Source organism: Cetorhinus maximus, chromosome 1 (assembly GCF_964194155.1).
Source record: "Cetorhinus maximus chromosome 1, sCetMax3.hap1.1, whole genome shotgun sequence".
In the NCBI taxonomy this organism is placed as follows: Eukaryota; Metazoa; Chordata; class Chondrichthyes; order Lamniformes; family Cetorhinidae; genus Cetorhinus; species Cetorhinus maximus.
The window spans coordinates 207,345,124-207,364,068 of NC_135879.1; the positions used below are offsets into that span (position 1 = coordinate 207,345,124).

Genomic DNA, 18,945 nt, shown 5'->3' on the forward strand with positions numbered 1-18,945 from the left:
CAGGAGAGGCTATTAAAGTCTCCAGAACACAAAATAGTACAGAGTGTTTGGAAAGGGCTAGGAATCTAACTTCAAGCACATCAGATAAAGGGACGACAATGAGAAAGGGGACGGGAAATACAGGACTGAAGGTGTTGTATCTGAATGCACGCAGTATACAAAATAAGGTAAATGAGCTTGTGGCGCAGATTGAAATTGGCAGGTATGATGTGGTGGGCATCACGGAGACATGGCTGCAAGGGGATCAGGACTGGGAGCTAAATATCCAAGAATATACATCCTATCGAAAAGATAGGCAAGTTGGCAGAGGGGGTGGGGTTGCTTTGTTAGTAAGAAATGAAATTAAATCGATAGCAAGAAATGACATAGGGTCAGATGATGTAGAATCTGTGTGGGTAGAGTTGAGGAACCGCAAAGGTAAAAAAACCATAATGGGAGTTATGTACAGTCCTCCAAACAGTAGTCAGGATGTGGGGCACAAGATACACCAGGAGATAGAAAAGGCATGTAAGAAAGGCAAGGTTACAGTGATCATGGGAGATTTCAATATGCAGGTAGACTGGGAAAATCAGGTTGGTAGTGGATCCCAAGAAAAGGAATTTGTGGAATGTCTACGAGATGGATTTTTGGAGCAGCTTGTGGTGGAGCCCACTAGGGAACAAGCAATTATAAATTTAGTGATGTGTAATGAGGTAGATTTGATAAGGGAGCTTAAGGTGAAGGAACCCTTAGGAGGAAGTGACCATAATATGATAGCATTTACCCTGCAATTTGAGAGGAAAAAGCTGGAATCAGATGTAACGGTATTACAGTTGAATAAAGGCAACTACAGAGGCATGAGGGAGGAGCTGGCTAGAATTGACTGGGAGATGAGCCTAGCAGGAAAGACAGTGGAACAGCAATGGCAGGAGTTTCTGGGAGTAATTTGGGAGACACAGCAAAAATTCATTTCTAGGAAGAAGAAGCATACTAAAGGGAGGACATGGCAACCATGGCTGACAAGGGAAGTCAGGGACAGCATAAAAGCTAAAGAGAGAGCATACAATGCAGCAAAGAGCAGTGGGAAACCAGGGGATTGGGAAGCTTACAAAGACCAATAGAGGACAACTAAAAAAGAAATAAGGAGGGAGAAGATTAAAAATGTGGGTAATCTAGCCAGTAATATAAAAGAAGATTGCAAGAGTTTTTTTAGATGTATAAAGGGTAAGAGAGAGGTAAAAGTGGACATTGGGCCGCTGGAAAATGACGCTGGAGAAGTAGTAGTGGGGAACAAAGAAATAGTGGAGGAACTGAATAGGTACTTTGCGTCAGTCTTCACGGTGGAAGACACGGGTAACATCCCCAAAGTTCAAAAGAGTCGGGGGGCAGAGGTGAGTATGGTGGCCATTACCAAGGAGAAGGTGCTAGGAAAACTGAAAAGTCTGAAGGTGGATAAATCACCTGGACCAGATGGATTACACCCCAGAGTTTTGAAGGAGATAGCTGAAGAGATAGTGGAGGCGTTAGTGGTGATCTTTCAGGAATCACTCGAGTCAGGCAGGGTCCCAGAGGACTGGAAAATCACTAATGGGAGTGAGGCAAAAGATGGGAAATTACAGGCCGATTAGCCTGAGCTCGGTCGTTGGTAAGATTTTAGAGTCCATTATTAAGGATGAGATTTCAGAATACTTGGAAGTGCATGGTAAAATAGGGCAAAGTCAGCATGGTTTCATCAAGGGGAGGTCATGCCTGACAAATCTGTTAGAATTCTTTGAGGAGGTAACGAGTAGGTTAGACGAAGGAGAGCCAATGGATGTTATCTACTTGGACTTCCAGAAGGCCTTTGACAAAGTGCCGCACAGGAGGCTGCTCAGTAAGATAAGAGCCCATGGTGTTAGAGGCAAGGTACTAGCATGGATAGAAGATTATCTGTCTGGCAGGAGGCAGAGAGTGGGGATAAGGGTGTCCTTCTCAGGATGGCGGCCGGTGACTAGTGGAGTTCCACAGGGGTCAGTGTTGGGACCACAACTTTTCACTTTATACATTAATGATCTAGATGAAGGAACTGAGGGCATCCTGGCTAAGTTTGCAGATGATACAAAGATAGGTGGAGGGACAGGTAGTATTGAGGAGGCTGCAGAAGGATTTGGACAGGTTAGGAGAATGGCAGATGGAATACAACGTGGGGAAGTGTGAGGTCATGCACTTTGGTAGGAAGAATAGAGGCATAGACTATTTTCTAAATGGGGAGAGAATTCAGAAATCTGGAGTGCAAAGGGACTTGGGAGTCCTAGTCCAGGATTCTCTTAAGGTTAACTTGCAGGTTGAGTCGGTAGTTAGGAAGGCAAATGCAATGTTGGCATTTATTTCGAGAGGACTAGAATATAAAAGCAGGGATGTGCTGCCGAGGCTTTATAAGGCTCTGGTCAGACCACATTTAGAATATTGTGAGCAATTTTGGGCCCCGTAACTCAAGAAGGATGTGCTGGCCCTGGAGAGAGTCCAGAGGAGGTTCACGAGAACGATCCCAGGAATGAAAGGCTTAACATATGAGGAACGTTTGAAGACTCTGGGTCTATACTTGATGGAGTTTAGAAGGATGAGGGGGGATCTGATTGAAACTTACAGAATACTGAAGGGCCTGGATAGAGTGGACGTTGGGAAGATGTTTCCATTAGTTGGAGAGACTAGGACCCGAGGGCACAGCCTCAGAGTAAAGGGAAGACCTTTTAGAACAGAGATGAGGAGAAACTTCTTTAGCCAGAGAGTGGTGAATCTATGGAATTCATTGCCACAGAAGGCTGTGGAGGCCAGGTCATTGAGTGTATTTAAGACCTTGATAGATAGGTTCTTGATTGGTAAGGGGATCAAAAGTTACGGGGAGAAGGCAGGAGAATGGGGTCGAGAAACTTAACAGCCATGATTGAATGGCGGAGCAGACGCGATGGGCTGAATGGCCTAATTTCTGCTCCTATGTCTTATGGTCTTATGGTCTTAAAATTATACACAGTATTCCAGATGTGGTCTCACCAATGCCCTATACAGCTGCAGTAAAACTTCCCTACTTTTATATTCCATTCGCCTTTCAATAAATGCCAACATTCCATTTGCCTTCCTAATCATTTGCTCTACCTCCATCCTAACGTTTTGTGATTCATGTACCAGGACATGTTTTTCTCTTTCCCTTTCTTTAAAAGGAGTGTATCATTTTTCAGCAATCACTTCTTTGGCACAATTCCTAGTTCTAAAGAATGTGAGTAAATGTGACGATTGATGGCTTCTTTATCTTTCCCACAACTTTCTTCTTTGTTCTGGGATGAAAGAAATCTATTTTTAGTCCCATTAAGTCAATCACCACTACCCCCCACCACCATCCCACCTCACACACTAATTAGTGCCTCTCAGTTCCCAACTTCTAATACTTTGCATATTTACATACAAACATTGCATGAATATTCGTCTTGAAGCCTTGTTTTTAGCTTTCTTTTAAATCATTATATTCTTATGCGAAAACCCTTCCTCAGCCCTACAAAAATCAACAGACATCACATAAACTTAACAATTTAGCTGCTCCACCCAATCTTCCCAAAAGTTTTAAGCATGAACCTTGATGTTCTTCACCTTTATATTAGGGGAGGTAAAATTGTCTGGACCTTCATTCATGCCCACAAGATACCTGTCTATAAGAACATAAGAAGTAGGAGCAAGAATAGGCCATACAGCCCCTCGAGCATGCTCCACCATCCAGTACGTTCAAAGGTGGAACTTTTACATCAACTCAGTTTTTCTTAGTGCCCAAAAATCTATTATTCTCAGTTTTGAATATACACAACAGCTGAGGATCTACAGGCTGAATTTTACGTGCCCCAGGCGGGCAGTTGGGAGGGGGGGCATGTAAAATAGGGTGGACGCCCATCCCGTCACCTTCCCACCCACCCCCGGGCTCAGCCTCATAATACGAGGGGGATGGGTGGTTGGTAAAATTGGCAGACCGCCCACCATATTGAAATGAATAACTAAGGTTCAATTCACCTTGTTACCAAGCCAATTGGCCCTGATAATACGCTGCCCACACCATAAAACATTTTGCATGGGCAGCCAGGCGGGAGCTGGAGGCCAGATCTTTTTTCACTCAGATGCTTAAAAGGCGGGAAGGAAGTAGGGCGGTGGGGGTTGGTCTTTGGGGGCTTCCCTTTCCCAATCATTGGGTGCCCCCTGCCCCCTCTCCTTCCTTCCTACCTGCTCTCTCCTTTAAACACAAAACCCCACCCCTCCCCCCAACCTACCCAAACCCTCCCAGCACAAGGCCCTGGACTTACCTGCTCCAGAGATCCATGGGCCTTGGTCTTCTTCTTCTTCTGCAGTCCCAGCAGCAGCCACTGACACCTTCCTGGCACTGCTGGGACTGTTGGAGCAGCCGGTCAATCAGATTGGCTAGCAGCTCCAGAAAGCAAGACTTCCTCCCCGATGAGAATCCTAATTGCTAATTTATACCACTTACCTTGCTTAGATAGCGCAAGAAATGTATTAATTGCCACCCAACCTGCTGTCCTATGGTGTCTGGGAGTTGTTTATCCCAGCTGAACTTAAAACCTAGTTTAGGCACCTTAGCTCTTTGTCTTTGGTCCTTACCATACCTATAGGTAATTACATTTTGTCAATTTTAAGTTCTTCTTTAGTTCTTAGGCATTGACTTGCAGTAAGCATTAAAATACGGACAAAATTTTAAGTACCTACTATAATGAACCCTGATCATTGAGTCTCCCACTGCAAATATGTCTTCTATTTTCAATGGTCCTCCATGTTACAACCAGTCCTTGGGCAAGTGTCCCCCAATTTGTTATGATCCCAGATGAGGTACCCCAAATTGTTATGCTCCTGGATGAGGAGGACTGAACTGGCTCCCCTTCTTTATTCAACCCCTTCGGTTGGTTGAAACAAGGTTAATTTAAGAAGGATCCCTTCCCTCAAGAATACCATTTCCCAGTCCAAATGTATTTATGTTTTAAAAGGAGCCAATTTAACCAGGCTTTCTTGAGTCAAAGAAATAATGAGTTTATTAGTTACTAAAACGCAAGAAAAAAATAACAGAAGTGCAACACACATACACACAGATTAGAAATGAGAAGTGAGTCCAGAAATTAAGGTTAAAAAAAAGGTATACAAGTTAGTGTTTGGCTTGTCCGTGAGAAGTAGATGGTGAAACATTGCAAGCGTTACGTTGGATGATTCCGGTAGAGCTGACTTTGGGCAGTTGAGCAGTTGGTTTGGAGATTCTTGGTTCTGCAGGTTAGCTGAAAAGAGTTGTCCCTGTTTCCTTTTTGGCTGTGGCTTTGCTGACTTGTGACTTGCTTCCAGCAGAGAGAGAGGACTTTTGTTTTAACCTGCAAGTGCAGGGATGCCTAGTTGATGTTCTTCAGCTATGACCTTCACAGCACACCTCACATACCAGGTCTAGAACACCAAAACTAGCACACAGAACTAGGGTTGCAGTTGGATTTTTAAGCCCTTTTCTTGTGTATTCCTGGAAGGGGAAAAGTAAACATGTCTTTTGCCCAAATCTGCTTTCTTTTCAACTCATATCATGCCCACAGTCTGGGATATAACTCACAGGAGATGGTTTCTGCTAGTGATAATCAACCTTCATTACCTCTGCAACCACAGGAGATTACAGTTCAGTTTTTACATTGCATCTTTTCCTTTGAAGTGTCTGCGTCTGAAGTAGGCCTTGACACCTTTTTAGGTGCGACACTCGTTCTCTGGATCTGTTGGCCAAGTGTGATCTACACAGAATTTTTCCAGCAAGTTGTTACTTTACAGTCTCAGCCAGCTATTGTTTGTATGTCCTTTTTTTTTAAAACAAAATGTCTTACTAAAAAGTTCAATATGTCCGTAAGTAATTTGGGACTATTATGCGTGGTCATGGCACCCACCCTCCATGTACTATGATGCTTCAAGGGGCCATGCTCCACATAATGTCTGCTGACCCTCTTGTTTCCTTTAGAACTACTGTCCAGAGGTTAATCCTCCTTAAAATCTATCTCACTGATGAAAGCTTTAGTTAGTCCTTCAAATATCTCCTTCTTTGGAGTGACATTAATTTTTGCCTATCACCGCATCTGTGCAGCACCTTGTGATGTTTTTCTAATTCAATGACATTATATAAATGCAAATTGTTATGTTGTAATCCTCAACTCCTCATATTCCAGCACAGAGGAGGAGTATGAAAGCAAAATACTGAGGATGTTGGAAATCTGAAATAAAATCACAAAATGCTGGAAAAACTCAGCAGGTCTGGCAGCATTTGTGGAGAGAGAAACAAAGTTAACATTTCAAGTCCATATGGACTTGAAATGTTAACACAGAAAAAGAGTAAGTTGATGTCAGCACATGTGGATTCGAGGCCTGACTTGTCACACCTTCTGGCTCCTTTTACCCTCCATGTCATTCTCTTCACGTGTCTATTCCCTAGATTCCTCTTCAATCTCAATACTACGTAAACATCAAGTTTAACAATCAACTGCTCAATCGTAGTAACTTGTTGATAATTAGTGTATATGTATTTGTCTTGCACTTTGCTTCAGCATGAACACATATTGTGCTTTACTCATTCCACTGGTCTTATTATAGTGCACACCAGTTTTTTTTATAATAACCTTCTGTTTTGTTACAATCATCATAAAGACCAATAACTTTTAAAAAGATATTTTAATTCTTAATGACTGACTTAATGGAATTACATGACAAGATTTCAAGTTTTAAGACTTTTACTGTAACAAATAAAATAAAAACAAAAATAACTAAACATTCCTTAGTTGGCAACTAATACTCTAAACTACATAAAAGGTAATGCTTATTAATGTCTTAACATGACCGACATACTTTATGTTTTCCACAGAATTGCAATCCTTTCAGGAAACAGTCTAAAGTCACTCCCAGCATCCAACAGTCTCACATCCGTTTCACTGAGTCGTAATGTCCAGCGACCATCAAAAGTCTTCTCCTCGTAGAATTCCCAAACCGACTTTAAGCAGTAAGGCCCACTCCAGTGATTACTTCTCCCATCCTTGCCAGGGCAAATCTTCCAGTGTCCTTAAATCACTGTGGGTTCCTTCTCTTTGATCAGTAGAGAAGCTTTCCCCAGCATTCTGGCTGGTAGTTGACAGAGAAAACAGCCTTTTTTTCTCTGAAGACCACAATGACTGCTGTTCTGTTTTGCTCTCTCGCTCTCTCTCTGTCTTGCTGTTCCTGTTCAAAAGCTCTGGGAGGAATCTAGTGTCCTCTCCCATGATGCGTTTGGTGGCAGGGTGGGTATATCAGATGGGAGGGTGGCAGGTGGGGACCCTGCCACCTTCCTGTATCCAGCCTGATTAAATCTGTGGTAGAAAGACCCGTGGGCAGACTTCCTGCCTCACCATCAATTGAGACCCTTAAGTGGCCAATTAATGCCTACTTAAGGGCTTCATCCCACTGCCACTCTGATGAACCAAGTGGCCAGCAGGGGGCTCACCATGTGAGGAGCACAACAAGCGAACCCTGTCAGGGATGCTTTTGGTTCCCAAAGGCACTCAGTGCCTGACTGAGGGGCTCAGCATCGGGAAGGGGGAACCAGCTGAAAGCCACTCTTGTTGCCAATCTTCCTCCCCTTCTGCCCCATAACCCTCAACCCATGGCCCTCCTTCTGCTAACACCCACCTCTGGCCTGGGATCCAGCGATGGTCCTCAGCCTCGGGTGGGTGCCGTATAGGCGGGAGCCACCCCAGCCCCAGTGGCACTGCCGCTCAATGGAGCTGCTGGCCTCTGATTGGCTGGCAGCTCTTGACAGATGGGACTTCCGTCCTCAGGCCCTTGATCGCGGGTGAAGGCCCACCATTGGCCTGACAAGTGCTTGAGTGGAACAAGATGTGACAAACCTGTTGAAGGGTCATGAGGACTCGAAACGTCAACTGTGCTCTTCTCCACCGATGCTGCCAGACCTGCTGAGTTTTTCCAGGTATTTCTGTTTCTGTTTTTGTTTTGAACATCTGCTTCTGCCTTTGTTTTCAGGTATCAAACCTGGCACACACATTTCAATAGCATCTGACCTGAGGCTCTGTTATCCATGATAACAAAGCCACACAGGCTTGTTGCCAGGAAAAATTCACAGCAGGTCACATGACTATCTTCATTACTCCATTTTACCTTAAATTAAAGCAGTGGTTTAAAACGTAATCATCTTATTCAAAAATCACGTTTCTAAACCTGATGTATCTTTAAAAATAACCATGTTCCTAAAGGTACCGAGGACTTAAAGGCAAAGGCTGGGATTTTTCGGTCCGGCTCATGGGCAGAATTTTGCCCTTGGCATGGGGGATCGGCGGTGGCGGGTGGGGGCAGTCGGGAAGTCGCCCGCTGCCCATGATCAGCTGCGCTCTGCAATTTTACACAGGCGGGCCAATTAAGGCCCGCCCAGCATGATACACGAGAGTCAGTTTGGTCATTTTATTGTACGCAGGATCAATATCTCAGAACCGTGAAGGTTAAAATAATTCTAATTTGTACATGTGGAATAGCATTCTTGATGTTTAGTTGGTGATATACCATCAATTAATATATATATATAGGCAGTAGTTTTGACAAAGGGCTGTACTGGTCATGGCATAGATAATAAAAGGTGAAATGTTTATCCAATCTGAAGAAAAAACAGAACAGAATAAATGGAACTAATAGTGAATTTTAGCTTATTGTAACTGTTACTGAAGATTCTTTCTGAGCTGGTGGTTTCATGCTAGAAAGATATCAAAACCTTTGGTTGAAGGCAATCATCATGTGGTACAAATAAAGAAGCAGGTACACCACAAATGATCTTAAGTCTCATTGGCTCTTTGGAAAAGGGGAAAAATGCAGTGTGTTCCAGTGGTTGCCTTTCAGAAAAAGGGAGGTGGTGGCCTAGTGGTATTGTCACTACACTAATATTCCAGAGACCCAGGTTAATGCTCTGGGGACACCAGGCTCAAATCCCACCATGGAATTCAAAATCTGCTGATGACTACGAAATCAATGTCAATTGTTGTAAAATCCCACCTGGTTTGCTAATGTCCTTTAGGAAAGGAAATCTGCTGTCCTTACTTGGTCTGGCCTACATGTGACCCCAGACCCACATCAATGTGGTTGACTCTTAAAAATGCCCTCTGGGGATGGGCAATAAATGCTGGCCTAGCCAGCAATGCTCACATTCCATAAACAAGTTTAAAAAAATGATTAAGCGGCACAAAAAATTTATGAAACATGTTTTTAATTCATTTGTATTTGCTTTTGGAAACCTCATCCTGCCAAATTTGAAGTTTCCAAAAAAAAATGCAAAGGCCGCTTGGCCTTTTCGCCTGCCCGTCAACCGTTAGGCTGAATGGGCAATGTAAAACTCAACTTAATGGTCTTAATAGGCCTTTTAATTATCGGCGGGAGCACTGCCGGCTCCGGTGTGAGACCGCTGACCGAACTAGCACGCGATTGCACATTGATGTTGGCACGCTCGGCTGACGTCATCACGCATCATATCACACTCGGTCGGGTCGGGCGCGCGCCCACCCGCTGAGCTAAAATTCCTGCCCCATGAACCATCACGAGTGGGACAGAAAACTTGAAGGAAGTTGACTTCGGGCAGGAATTTCCGGTCACACAGCAGGTGGGACAGGAAAATCCCAGCCAAAAATTTTTACAAAGTAGGTGGAAAAAAACCCAGTTTGCGGTTTATTAAAGTTCATTAAAGGGCAAAAATCTCTTTCAGCTTTAACTCACTGTGAAACTTTAATACAGCTTAGTTAATATGCTAAGTGAGAAATGTTAAGGAAAGTTCACTGGACCCATCCAAACGTTAATTATTTTTGTGAAATAAATAACTGTCTTCAGTTTTATTATTTGGTAATTCCAAGGGTGAACGGGCATGCAGTGGGTGAAAAATTTTATACAGTTGTTATTAATCAAATGAACCCAAAAATATTTGTTAACAGGTTTCAGGATATTCAGCTGGAGATTTCCATACTACAGGAAAAGATCCTTCACCTGGACAATGTTGTCACCCAACAACATCGAAACCTATACAGTGTAATAAACACGGTGAGACGCAGAACGTGAAGTTCATGTAGAATGCCCGTATATTTCATAATATAGCAAAGCATTCAGTGTTTCAATAACGATCAAACTACTTTTGCTATCTAGCGCTTCTGGTGTCTCAGGGGGTAAATGTGCCATCCAATGTAGTAGCATGTTACACAGAGTGAAGTGCCAGATACAATCCACAGTCTTTGTTGAGTTCACTGTCCTCAGTTTGGATAGTTGAGACGATACTATGGTTGATTAGCCTGTCAGCATTCAATGTCTAAGCTTACACATGAAGATATTGGAACAAGGGGAAGAAAACATGGCTGCCGACAACCATACATCAAACACAGAAAGAATCAGCATCTTCATGAGAAAGCCTAAGAAAAGAGAGTAAATTGGGGGAAAATACTTTACAGAATCACAGAATTTTAACAGCACAGAAGGAGGCCAGTCAGCCCATCATGTCTGCACCGGCTCTCCAAATAAGCATTATGACCTAGTGCCATTGCTCTGCCTTTTCCCTGTACTCCTGCACATTGTTTCTATTCAAATAGTCATCCAATGCCCTCGAATGTCTTGACTGAACCTGCCTCCACCACAATTCCAGGCAGTGCATTCCAGACCCAAACCTAATTGTGTGAAAATGTTTCTTCTCACGTCACATTTGCTTCTTTTGCAAATCACTTTAAATCTGTGCCCTTTCATTCTTGATCCTTTTACGAATGGGAACAGCTTCACTCTTTTTATTCTGTCCAGACCTATCATGATTTTGAACATCTCTATCAAATCCCTTCTTAGCCTTCTCTCCAAAGAGAACAGTCCCAACCTCTCCAATCTATCCTCATAACTGAAGTTTCTCATCCCTCGAACCATTCTTGTAAACCTCTTCTGCACTCTCTCCAATAAGTTCACATCTTTCCTATAATGTGGCTCCCAGAACTGTACACAATACTCCAGCTGAGGTCTAACGAGTGTCTTATATAAATTCAGCATAACCTCCCCGCTCTTGTACCCTATGTCCCTATTAATAAAGCCCAAGATACTATATGCCTTCAAAATTTCACCCCATTTTATGTTGTCTGTCCATGTTCTTCCTACCGAAATACATCACCTTACGACTTGTTATTGCTCTTAACAAAACATCATTATGCATAATTCCATTTCTGAATGGTAGTAATATCCTATGATAGGACAGGCACTAGATTAATTGAAAATAATAGGGTTGCATTTAGTGATTAGGAATTCTGTGAACCATTTAAGCAACTGGATGACAAAACCAGAAAATCAGATTAAATTTATTTACATTCTAGAAATTGTAACTCATTGGAAAGAGAAACAGTGGGAAGAGAAACAGAGTTAACGTTTCGACTCTGTATCACCCTTCTTCACACACCCACCCTATTTTAAATCCCACCCCTTGCCACCCGCTCAAAACACACCCAGGAGGGGCACATAAAATACAGCACACTAACTTTATTGAAACACCTCTTACTGCAGGCAGCATCTTACCATGTGGGAAGATGGTGATATAGTGGTATTGTCACTGGACTGGTATTTTAGACACCTAGGGTAATGCTCTGGGGACCCGGGTTCAAATCCAATAAAAACCATGTCAATTGTTGTAAAAACCCATCTGGTTAACTAATGTCCTTTAGGGAAGGAAATCTGCTGTCCTTATCTGGTCTGGCCTACATGTGGCTCCAGACCCACAGCAATGTGGTTGACTCTTAAAATGCCATCTAAACAAGGGCAATTATGGATGGGCAAGAAATGCTGGTCCAGCCAGCAACACCTACATCCAATGAATAAATAAAAAACAATGAGAGCAAGATCATATGATGTTATATCACTTCTGGTGATGATGTACATAGTATCTAATACATACTATGCAGTTAGAACTAACCTCTTAAACTATGATATCAGCAGCTTTTTTTACATTTAGAATGCTTGGGTGACTCATAGACTCAAAAATATTTACAGCATAGAAGGAGGCAATTCGGTCATCGTGTCAGTGCCCGTCAACAAAGATCTGACTACACTAATCCCATTTTCCAGTGCTTGGCTCATAACCCTGGAGGCTATAGCAATGCAAGTGAATATCTAAATACTTCTTAAATGTTACGAGAGTTTCTGACTCAACCACCCTTTTAGGCAGTGAGTTCCAGACTCTCACCACCCTCTGGGTGAAAAAATTTCTCCTCAACTCCCCTCTCAGCCTTCTACCTCTTACCTTAAATCTACGACCCCTGGTTATTGAGCCCTCTACTAATGGAAAAAGTGCCTTCCTATCCAGCTTATCTATGCCACTCATAATCTTATACCCCTCTACCAGGTCCCCTCTCAATCTTCACTGCTGCAAGGAAAACAACCCCCGCCTATCCGATCTTTCCTCATAGCTCAGGCCATCCAGCCCAGGCAACATCCTGGTAAATCTCCTCTGCACCCTCTCCAGTGCAATCACATTCTTTCTATAATGTGGTGACCAGAACTGTACATAGTAGTTGTGGCCTATCCAGCATTTTATACAGTTCCAGCATAACCTCCCTGCTATTTTATGCTATGCCTCGGCTATAAAATGCAAGTATCCCATATGCCTGCCCTGCTACCTTCAGGGATCTATGGATATGCACACCAAGGTCCCTCTGATCTTCAGTACTTTCCAGGGTCCTTCCATTCATAGTGTAATCCCTTGCCTTGTTAACCCTCCCCAAGTACATTACCTAACACTTTTCTGGACTGAATTCCATTTGCCACTGCTCTGCCCACCTGACCAGTCAGTGCTGAAGAAATATTCCCTTTAAGATGGATGGATAGACAGACAGATAGATGGATAAATTTACTACATATGGTACATAAAAACATACTTGATTGGTAAGGATATCAAGGGATATGGAGATAAAGTAGATAAATGGAGTTGAGGTGCAGACCACCATGATATAATTGAATGGTGGAGTAAGCCTGATGGGTTGAATTGCTTACACCTGTCCCCAATGGTACTATGTTAAAAGAAGCATTCTGATTAGCCAGATATCGATCAACACGTCCTGTATGTTAAAAGTGACCATTAGATATCCCACAGGATATTATGGGTTCACTGTTTTTGTTTCAAGAGTGTGGAAGAGCTATGAACTCTAAGGGCCTTCCTCATCTGTGAAGGAGGAATCTGCTATGTCTTGTACTACTATCTTTTACGTAACACATTTGTTTTTCTTTTTCTTCACAGATTGAAAACTTAAAAATGGGTCTGGCGAAACAGGATCAAATTATACTCTCACTGAGGGAACAAGTTGGCCTACTAGAAGCAGAGGTGCTTATTTACTTTTGTAAATTATAAGCGCACAGAACTAAAACATTAATTCAAATGCATTCTAATTGTATTATGCAACTAACAGGAAGGAAGAAGGCAAATTAAACGGGTTCATTTCTCATCTCACAATTCTTATGTCCCAAATAAAGCCAATACAGTTCAGGTTTGTAATACACATGATAGAACTAGAATGGGCAACAGAATTGGCAAACAACACTGTAGAACAACAATGTGAAATATTTCAAATGGTGCTCAACAGAGTGCAGGGAAAATATATTTCACTGAAAGGAAAGAACAGACCAAATACTCGTGAAACTCCATAGATAAATAAAGATATAAGAAATTGAGGTTTACATTAAGTCTATAAACAGAGGACTGTGTGCTTAGAAAGAATACAAAAAGATTAGGAGAGAAGTAAAAAAAAAACAATTAGGAGGGCAAAGAGGGACTATGAAATTAAATTATCAAGAAACATAAAACAAAGTAGTAATATATTTCACAGATGCATCAATAAAAAAAGGAAGGCTGTGATGGGAATATAACCTTCCAAACTCATGACCACTATCATCTGGAAGGACATGGGCAGCTGATACATGGGAGCATCACCACCTGGAAGATCCCACTCACCATCCTGACTTGGAAATATATCACTGTTCCTTCTCTGCCGCTCGGTCAAAATCCTGGAACTCCCTCCCTAACAGCACTGTGGGTGTACATACACCATATGGACTGCAGCAGTTCAAGAAGGCAGGTCACCACCACCTTCTCAAGGGCAACTAGGGATGGGCAATAAATGCTGGCCCAGCCAGCGAAGCCCACATCCCGTGAATGAATAAAAAACTTAAAAGACGGACATGATAATATCACATGTAACAATAGAGAGATGGCAGAAATATTAAATAATGATTTTGCTATGGACTTACCAGGGAGATAGATCAGGTATACGTGACATTGAATAATGAGATGAGTAATGACATAAATGTATTTAAAATAATATAAGAGAATACATTGAATAAAATAATCAAACTGATAGAGGATAAAGCTCCTGGTCTGGATGGATTGCATCCACGTATTTCAAAAGAATCTAGAGAATATAAGGCACAGGCATTGCTACATATATTTAAAAATTGATTAGGAAAAGGTGTAGTGCCAGAGGACTAGCAGGTAGCTAATGTAATTCCTATATTTAAGAAGGGCAGCAGAACATGCCCAGGGAATTATAGACCAGTGGGCTTAACATCGCTGGTAGGAAAAGTAATGGAATCCTTACTAAGGCAGAGAATAGGAGAACATCTAGAAATGAAAAATATAATAATGGTCAGTATGGATTTCAAAAGGGAAAATCTTGCTTCACCAACCCTACTGAACTTTTTGAGGAGGTAACAGAGAGAGTAGACAACGGTAATGCAGTAGATGCAATTTATCTGGATTTTCCAAAGGTCTTTGATAAGGTGTCCAGTATTAGTTAATAAACAAAATCAGAGAATGTGGAGTCAGGGGACAAGTAGAAGAATGGATTGCTAGCTGTTTTCAAGACAGAAAGGAGAGAGTGTGAGTAAAGGGTAGCTACTCAGAGTGGAAGAAGGGGGAGGGGGTGTTCCACAAGCACCAGTGCTGAGACCACTGCTGTTTACGATTTACAGTAACGATTTTGATTTTGGAATCAAAAATCGAGTTTCTAAATTTGCAAATGACACCAAATTGGGGGAAATGTCAATACAAATTATAGGAGGACATTAATACACTTGCAGAATGAGCAAATGATTGACAAATAAAGTTTGACAAAGATAAATGTGACATAATACATTTTGGTAGGAAGAATAGAGATATCACATATTACTTGCAAAGTGTGAGTCTAGGTGGGATAGAGGAACAAAGGGATCCTGGAGTACAAATACACCAATCATTAAAAGTTGTACCACAGTTTAGCAAGGCCACAAGCATTGATTCTGGAAGGATAGAATTGAAAAGTAGTGAAGTTATGTATTGAATCTTGTTTAGATTGCACTTAGAGTGCTGCTTGCAGTCCTAGTTATATAGTTATATCATGAAAATTACATACAGGGACTGGAGGGGCTGCAAAGAAGATTTACAAAGATGATACCAGAAATGCATGGGTGTACATATCAGGCAAGGACCAGGCTGGGCCTCCTCTCCTGAACAAAGAAAGCGGTTAACCTAATAGATGTCTTTAAAATTATGAAAGCTTTGACAGAGAGCATACAGAGAGAATATTTGCTCTTGTTAGAAAGAGCATAACTAGAGACCATCAATATAAGATAGTCACCAAGAAATGTAATAGGGAATTCAGAAAAGACTGGTGAGGGTGTTGAACTCTCTACCACAGGAAATGATTTAAGCAAATAGTATAGATGCATTTAAGGGAAAACTAGATAAGCATAAGGAAGGAGGGAATAGGGAGTTATGATGATAGATTCAATTAAGGTAAGATGGGAGGAGGCTCGAGTGGAACATAAGCACTGCAATGGACTTGTTAGCCCGAATGGAGCCTGTTTTTCTGCCATATATCCTATGTATGTAATCCTATCTTTTTTGTTACATTAACTGCAAACATTCTTCATATGTTAACCTCTTAACCTCTAATTGGTGACTTTTTAAATTGTAGGAATGGAAACCTATGGCTTTTTCTTAAAGGGATTTCATCGCTGATAGGTGTATGGGAATTAACTTTCTTTTGACATAGTTTTATGGCACAAATTTGAGTTTCTTTCTAATTAGTAAGGAACATATAATGTACCCTCTAAGTGTAGGGTCTGAACTGGCTTTGACTCTTTTTAGGCAACAATTTTTAATTAAAACATTTTGTGGAAGCCTTTCAAAAGTTAAAAACAGATATTGTGATAAGGATCAATTCACTTTTGAAATACCTTTGCACTTCTATAGGGAAAGTATAGCTTTTGCACAAATTATGCCAAATGGGGAAAATCAAACAGCTATTGAGCTTTTCATTACAATGGTCATAGAGCATATACTAAGTGGTGCTAGATTGAAAGGAGATTTCAACTTTATGAATATACCTATTGAGGGGAATGGTAATTGGTTTTTGAAAAAACCACTTGACATTAAATGTAATAGATTTATTGATAAGTTTTATAAGTGTATGAAAAAAATGATAGCAATTCCAGTTGATTTGATATAAACAGGTCTTTAAATCAATAATCCTGATCCCTTATTTGTTGCACAGCCTTGAGCATATTTTTGCTGCCCACATAGATAGCTGCCCTGGTAATGTATTCCACAATTCTATTACTTTTTGGCTAGATAAGTTTCATCTTCCCTTCTTATTTGTAAGTTTCTAATTTTTAGCATAAATGTCAACCTTTCATCATGAGCAATTTTCAACATTAATGTTGTCATTTTTCTTTAAGTTATCTTGAAGTCTCCCCTTTTCCAAAATGACCTCAAGTGCAACTTCTTTAGCCTTTTCTCATAGCTAAAGATTTTGGAGCAGGCATGATGGGCTGAATGGCCTCCTTGTATGCTGTAAGGTTCTATGATACCTAGTATCATCTCTTTTATTTGTCTCTGTATTCTGCCAGGGGGAATGATAACCTTCTTTCAAATGTTAATGCGGCATGAAAATGCTGACTAAATGTAACAGACTGAGGAATTCAAAACCATTGACAAGCACTTAATTTAGTAGTAGAATATGGCATTATTAGCAAATGACTTACTTTATTTGTAAACAGAACAGAGAACTGAAATATAAAGCAGAAGTTTACTCTGACAAGCAAAGCAAGAAGCCTTCACCAGTATCCTGCGCCAGGTAAAGTTTTGTGAGTTTTTTCGCATAATAATGCTAGTAAAGGAGCTTTGAGAGTGGACCCATCAAGTGAGATACATTAAAAGAACTGTTATTTCTTTGTATTCTCCCTACTGTAAAAATATAATTGGCTACTGTACAATGGCAGAAAAGTAGGCATATTCACCAAGAAAAGAAAAAAATGAATTTAACCTCCAAAAAATACCATGGTAAACCATTAAGTAGAACACATTTAATGCAAACAAGTTTACAAAGGAAAATTAATCCATATTGGATTAAAAAGTAACAAGAGAAAGGATCCTATGGGAATTTAATAGATGCAAAGCCATCCAAGTATAAACCAAGGACGCAAATGAATCATATTAAGGATAATGAAAAAACATCTTTTATCTAAAGGCACACTGAGACTTGTCCTACTGAATAAGAAAAACAGATTATTGTATTATTAAATATAATATATTATAAGACATGGTAATGAAGGATGTCAGTCATTTCAGTCTTCTCTATTTGTCTATCTTGGTCTTCTCTCTCTCTCCCCCACACCTTGTAGTTATGAATCTGCTCGAAACAAAACCCCATACCAACTGCTGATGAAGTGGAAAAAAAGTGCCTGACCTTGGATCAGAAAGCTCTGTACAGCAGAGCTTTTACCACAGAAGAGGTGCTAAAGAAGGGAGCATAATGTCTCTGCACATGAAACCTGCCTACCAGCTGCCCTGGGACCAAGCAAGCTAGAAATCGCCAGAGGATAAAGAGTAAAATTAAATATGTCTGAAACTAGACACAACCAGAAAGGCTTCATACTTTCTGAGTTTTTATTGGTCTTTAAAATACATTTTGTGTTAAGAAATTAAGTGCTGTAGATGAAAAATGAGGGAAACGTTTAGGAAATTAGACAAAAGTGTTCTATGAGGTACAGTTCAGAGGATTTAGGATAATACAATTTTTATATAATATTTATACAAGTGTGGTCCTGAAAACAAGATTTCTGTGTACTGGATCAGCTGAAATGTCTAAGCACATTATATAATTTATTGCTTTACAAAATACAGCATCATAGAGTGCCAGCAGCTCACAATTTTAAACAGCGCTGAATGCCCATTTTAATTTTTCATTGCGGGAACATGGGCAGAATTAAACATGTACAGGGTAATTTGTTTGTCTCAAATAAAACTTTTGTTTCTATTCTGATAGATCATGCTTGTAAATGCTGGCTTTGGCATGCAGTGTGGTTTTATGTGATCATAGGCTTTGAGTATTGGTGAATGGGGTAGTGGGAGATGCCTCACTCTTACCATCAACCAGCTGTCTGCAAACACACACAACAGATTTTTCAGCAAGATAAGGGCACTGAGGTCAACTGAGGCGCCATCACTTTCCCTGAATGAATCATCTAACATCTCCAATCTAACTGAGATCAATTAATGCAGTATCTCCCCAACTGTCAGACCAGGAATTTAACTGAGGATCTTCCTGAGTTCTAATTGGGTCATACTAAGCAGTGAATTTACCTGCTGAACCACCAGGGGCCCACATCTTTTCATTTACCAGATTTCTTTCAGGGCATTTAATTTCTATTGGCTGTGATATATTTATATATTTTTAAAAATGCATGCAGTATTATTTAAAGACGCAAAAGCACACAAAACGACTTGGTATTTTATGTAATTACCCCAAAAAATGAAGATAAGCTTGTTTAAACTCTACTGATCCTCAGACCAATAAAAAGCAAGGGTTAATACAACAACCAAACAGCCAATATAGAACATCTTTCGTTGGTAGAATTTTATGGACC

General features: G+C 40.9%; 1 protein-coding gene across 1 annotated transcript in view; it reads left to right on the forward strand.

Annotated features, from left to right (window-relative positions):
- Positions 1–18,343, forward strand: part of LOC144686714 (coiled-coil domain-containing protein 68-like) — a 61,890-nt gene extending 43,547 nt beyond the window's left edge. Inside the window, exons 8-11 of the mRNA XM_078552311.1 lie at positions 9,969–10,074; positions 13,283–13,366; positions 17,077–17,153; positions 17,701–18,343. Coding sequence (XP_078408437.1) covers positions 9,969–10,074; positions 13,283–13,366; positions 17,077–17,153; positions 17,701–17,764 — 331 coding nt within the window. The 3' untranslated portion in view covers positions 17,765–18,343. The remainder of the gene's footprint in view (positions 1–9,968; positions 10,075–13,282; positions 13,367–17,076; positions 17,154–17,700) is intronic.
- Positions 18,344–18,945: the final 602 nt, after the last annotated feature.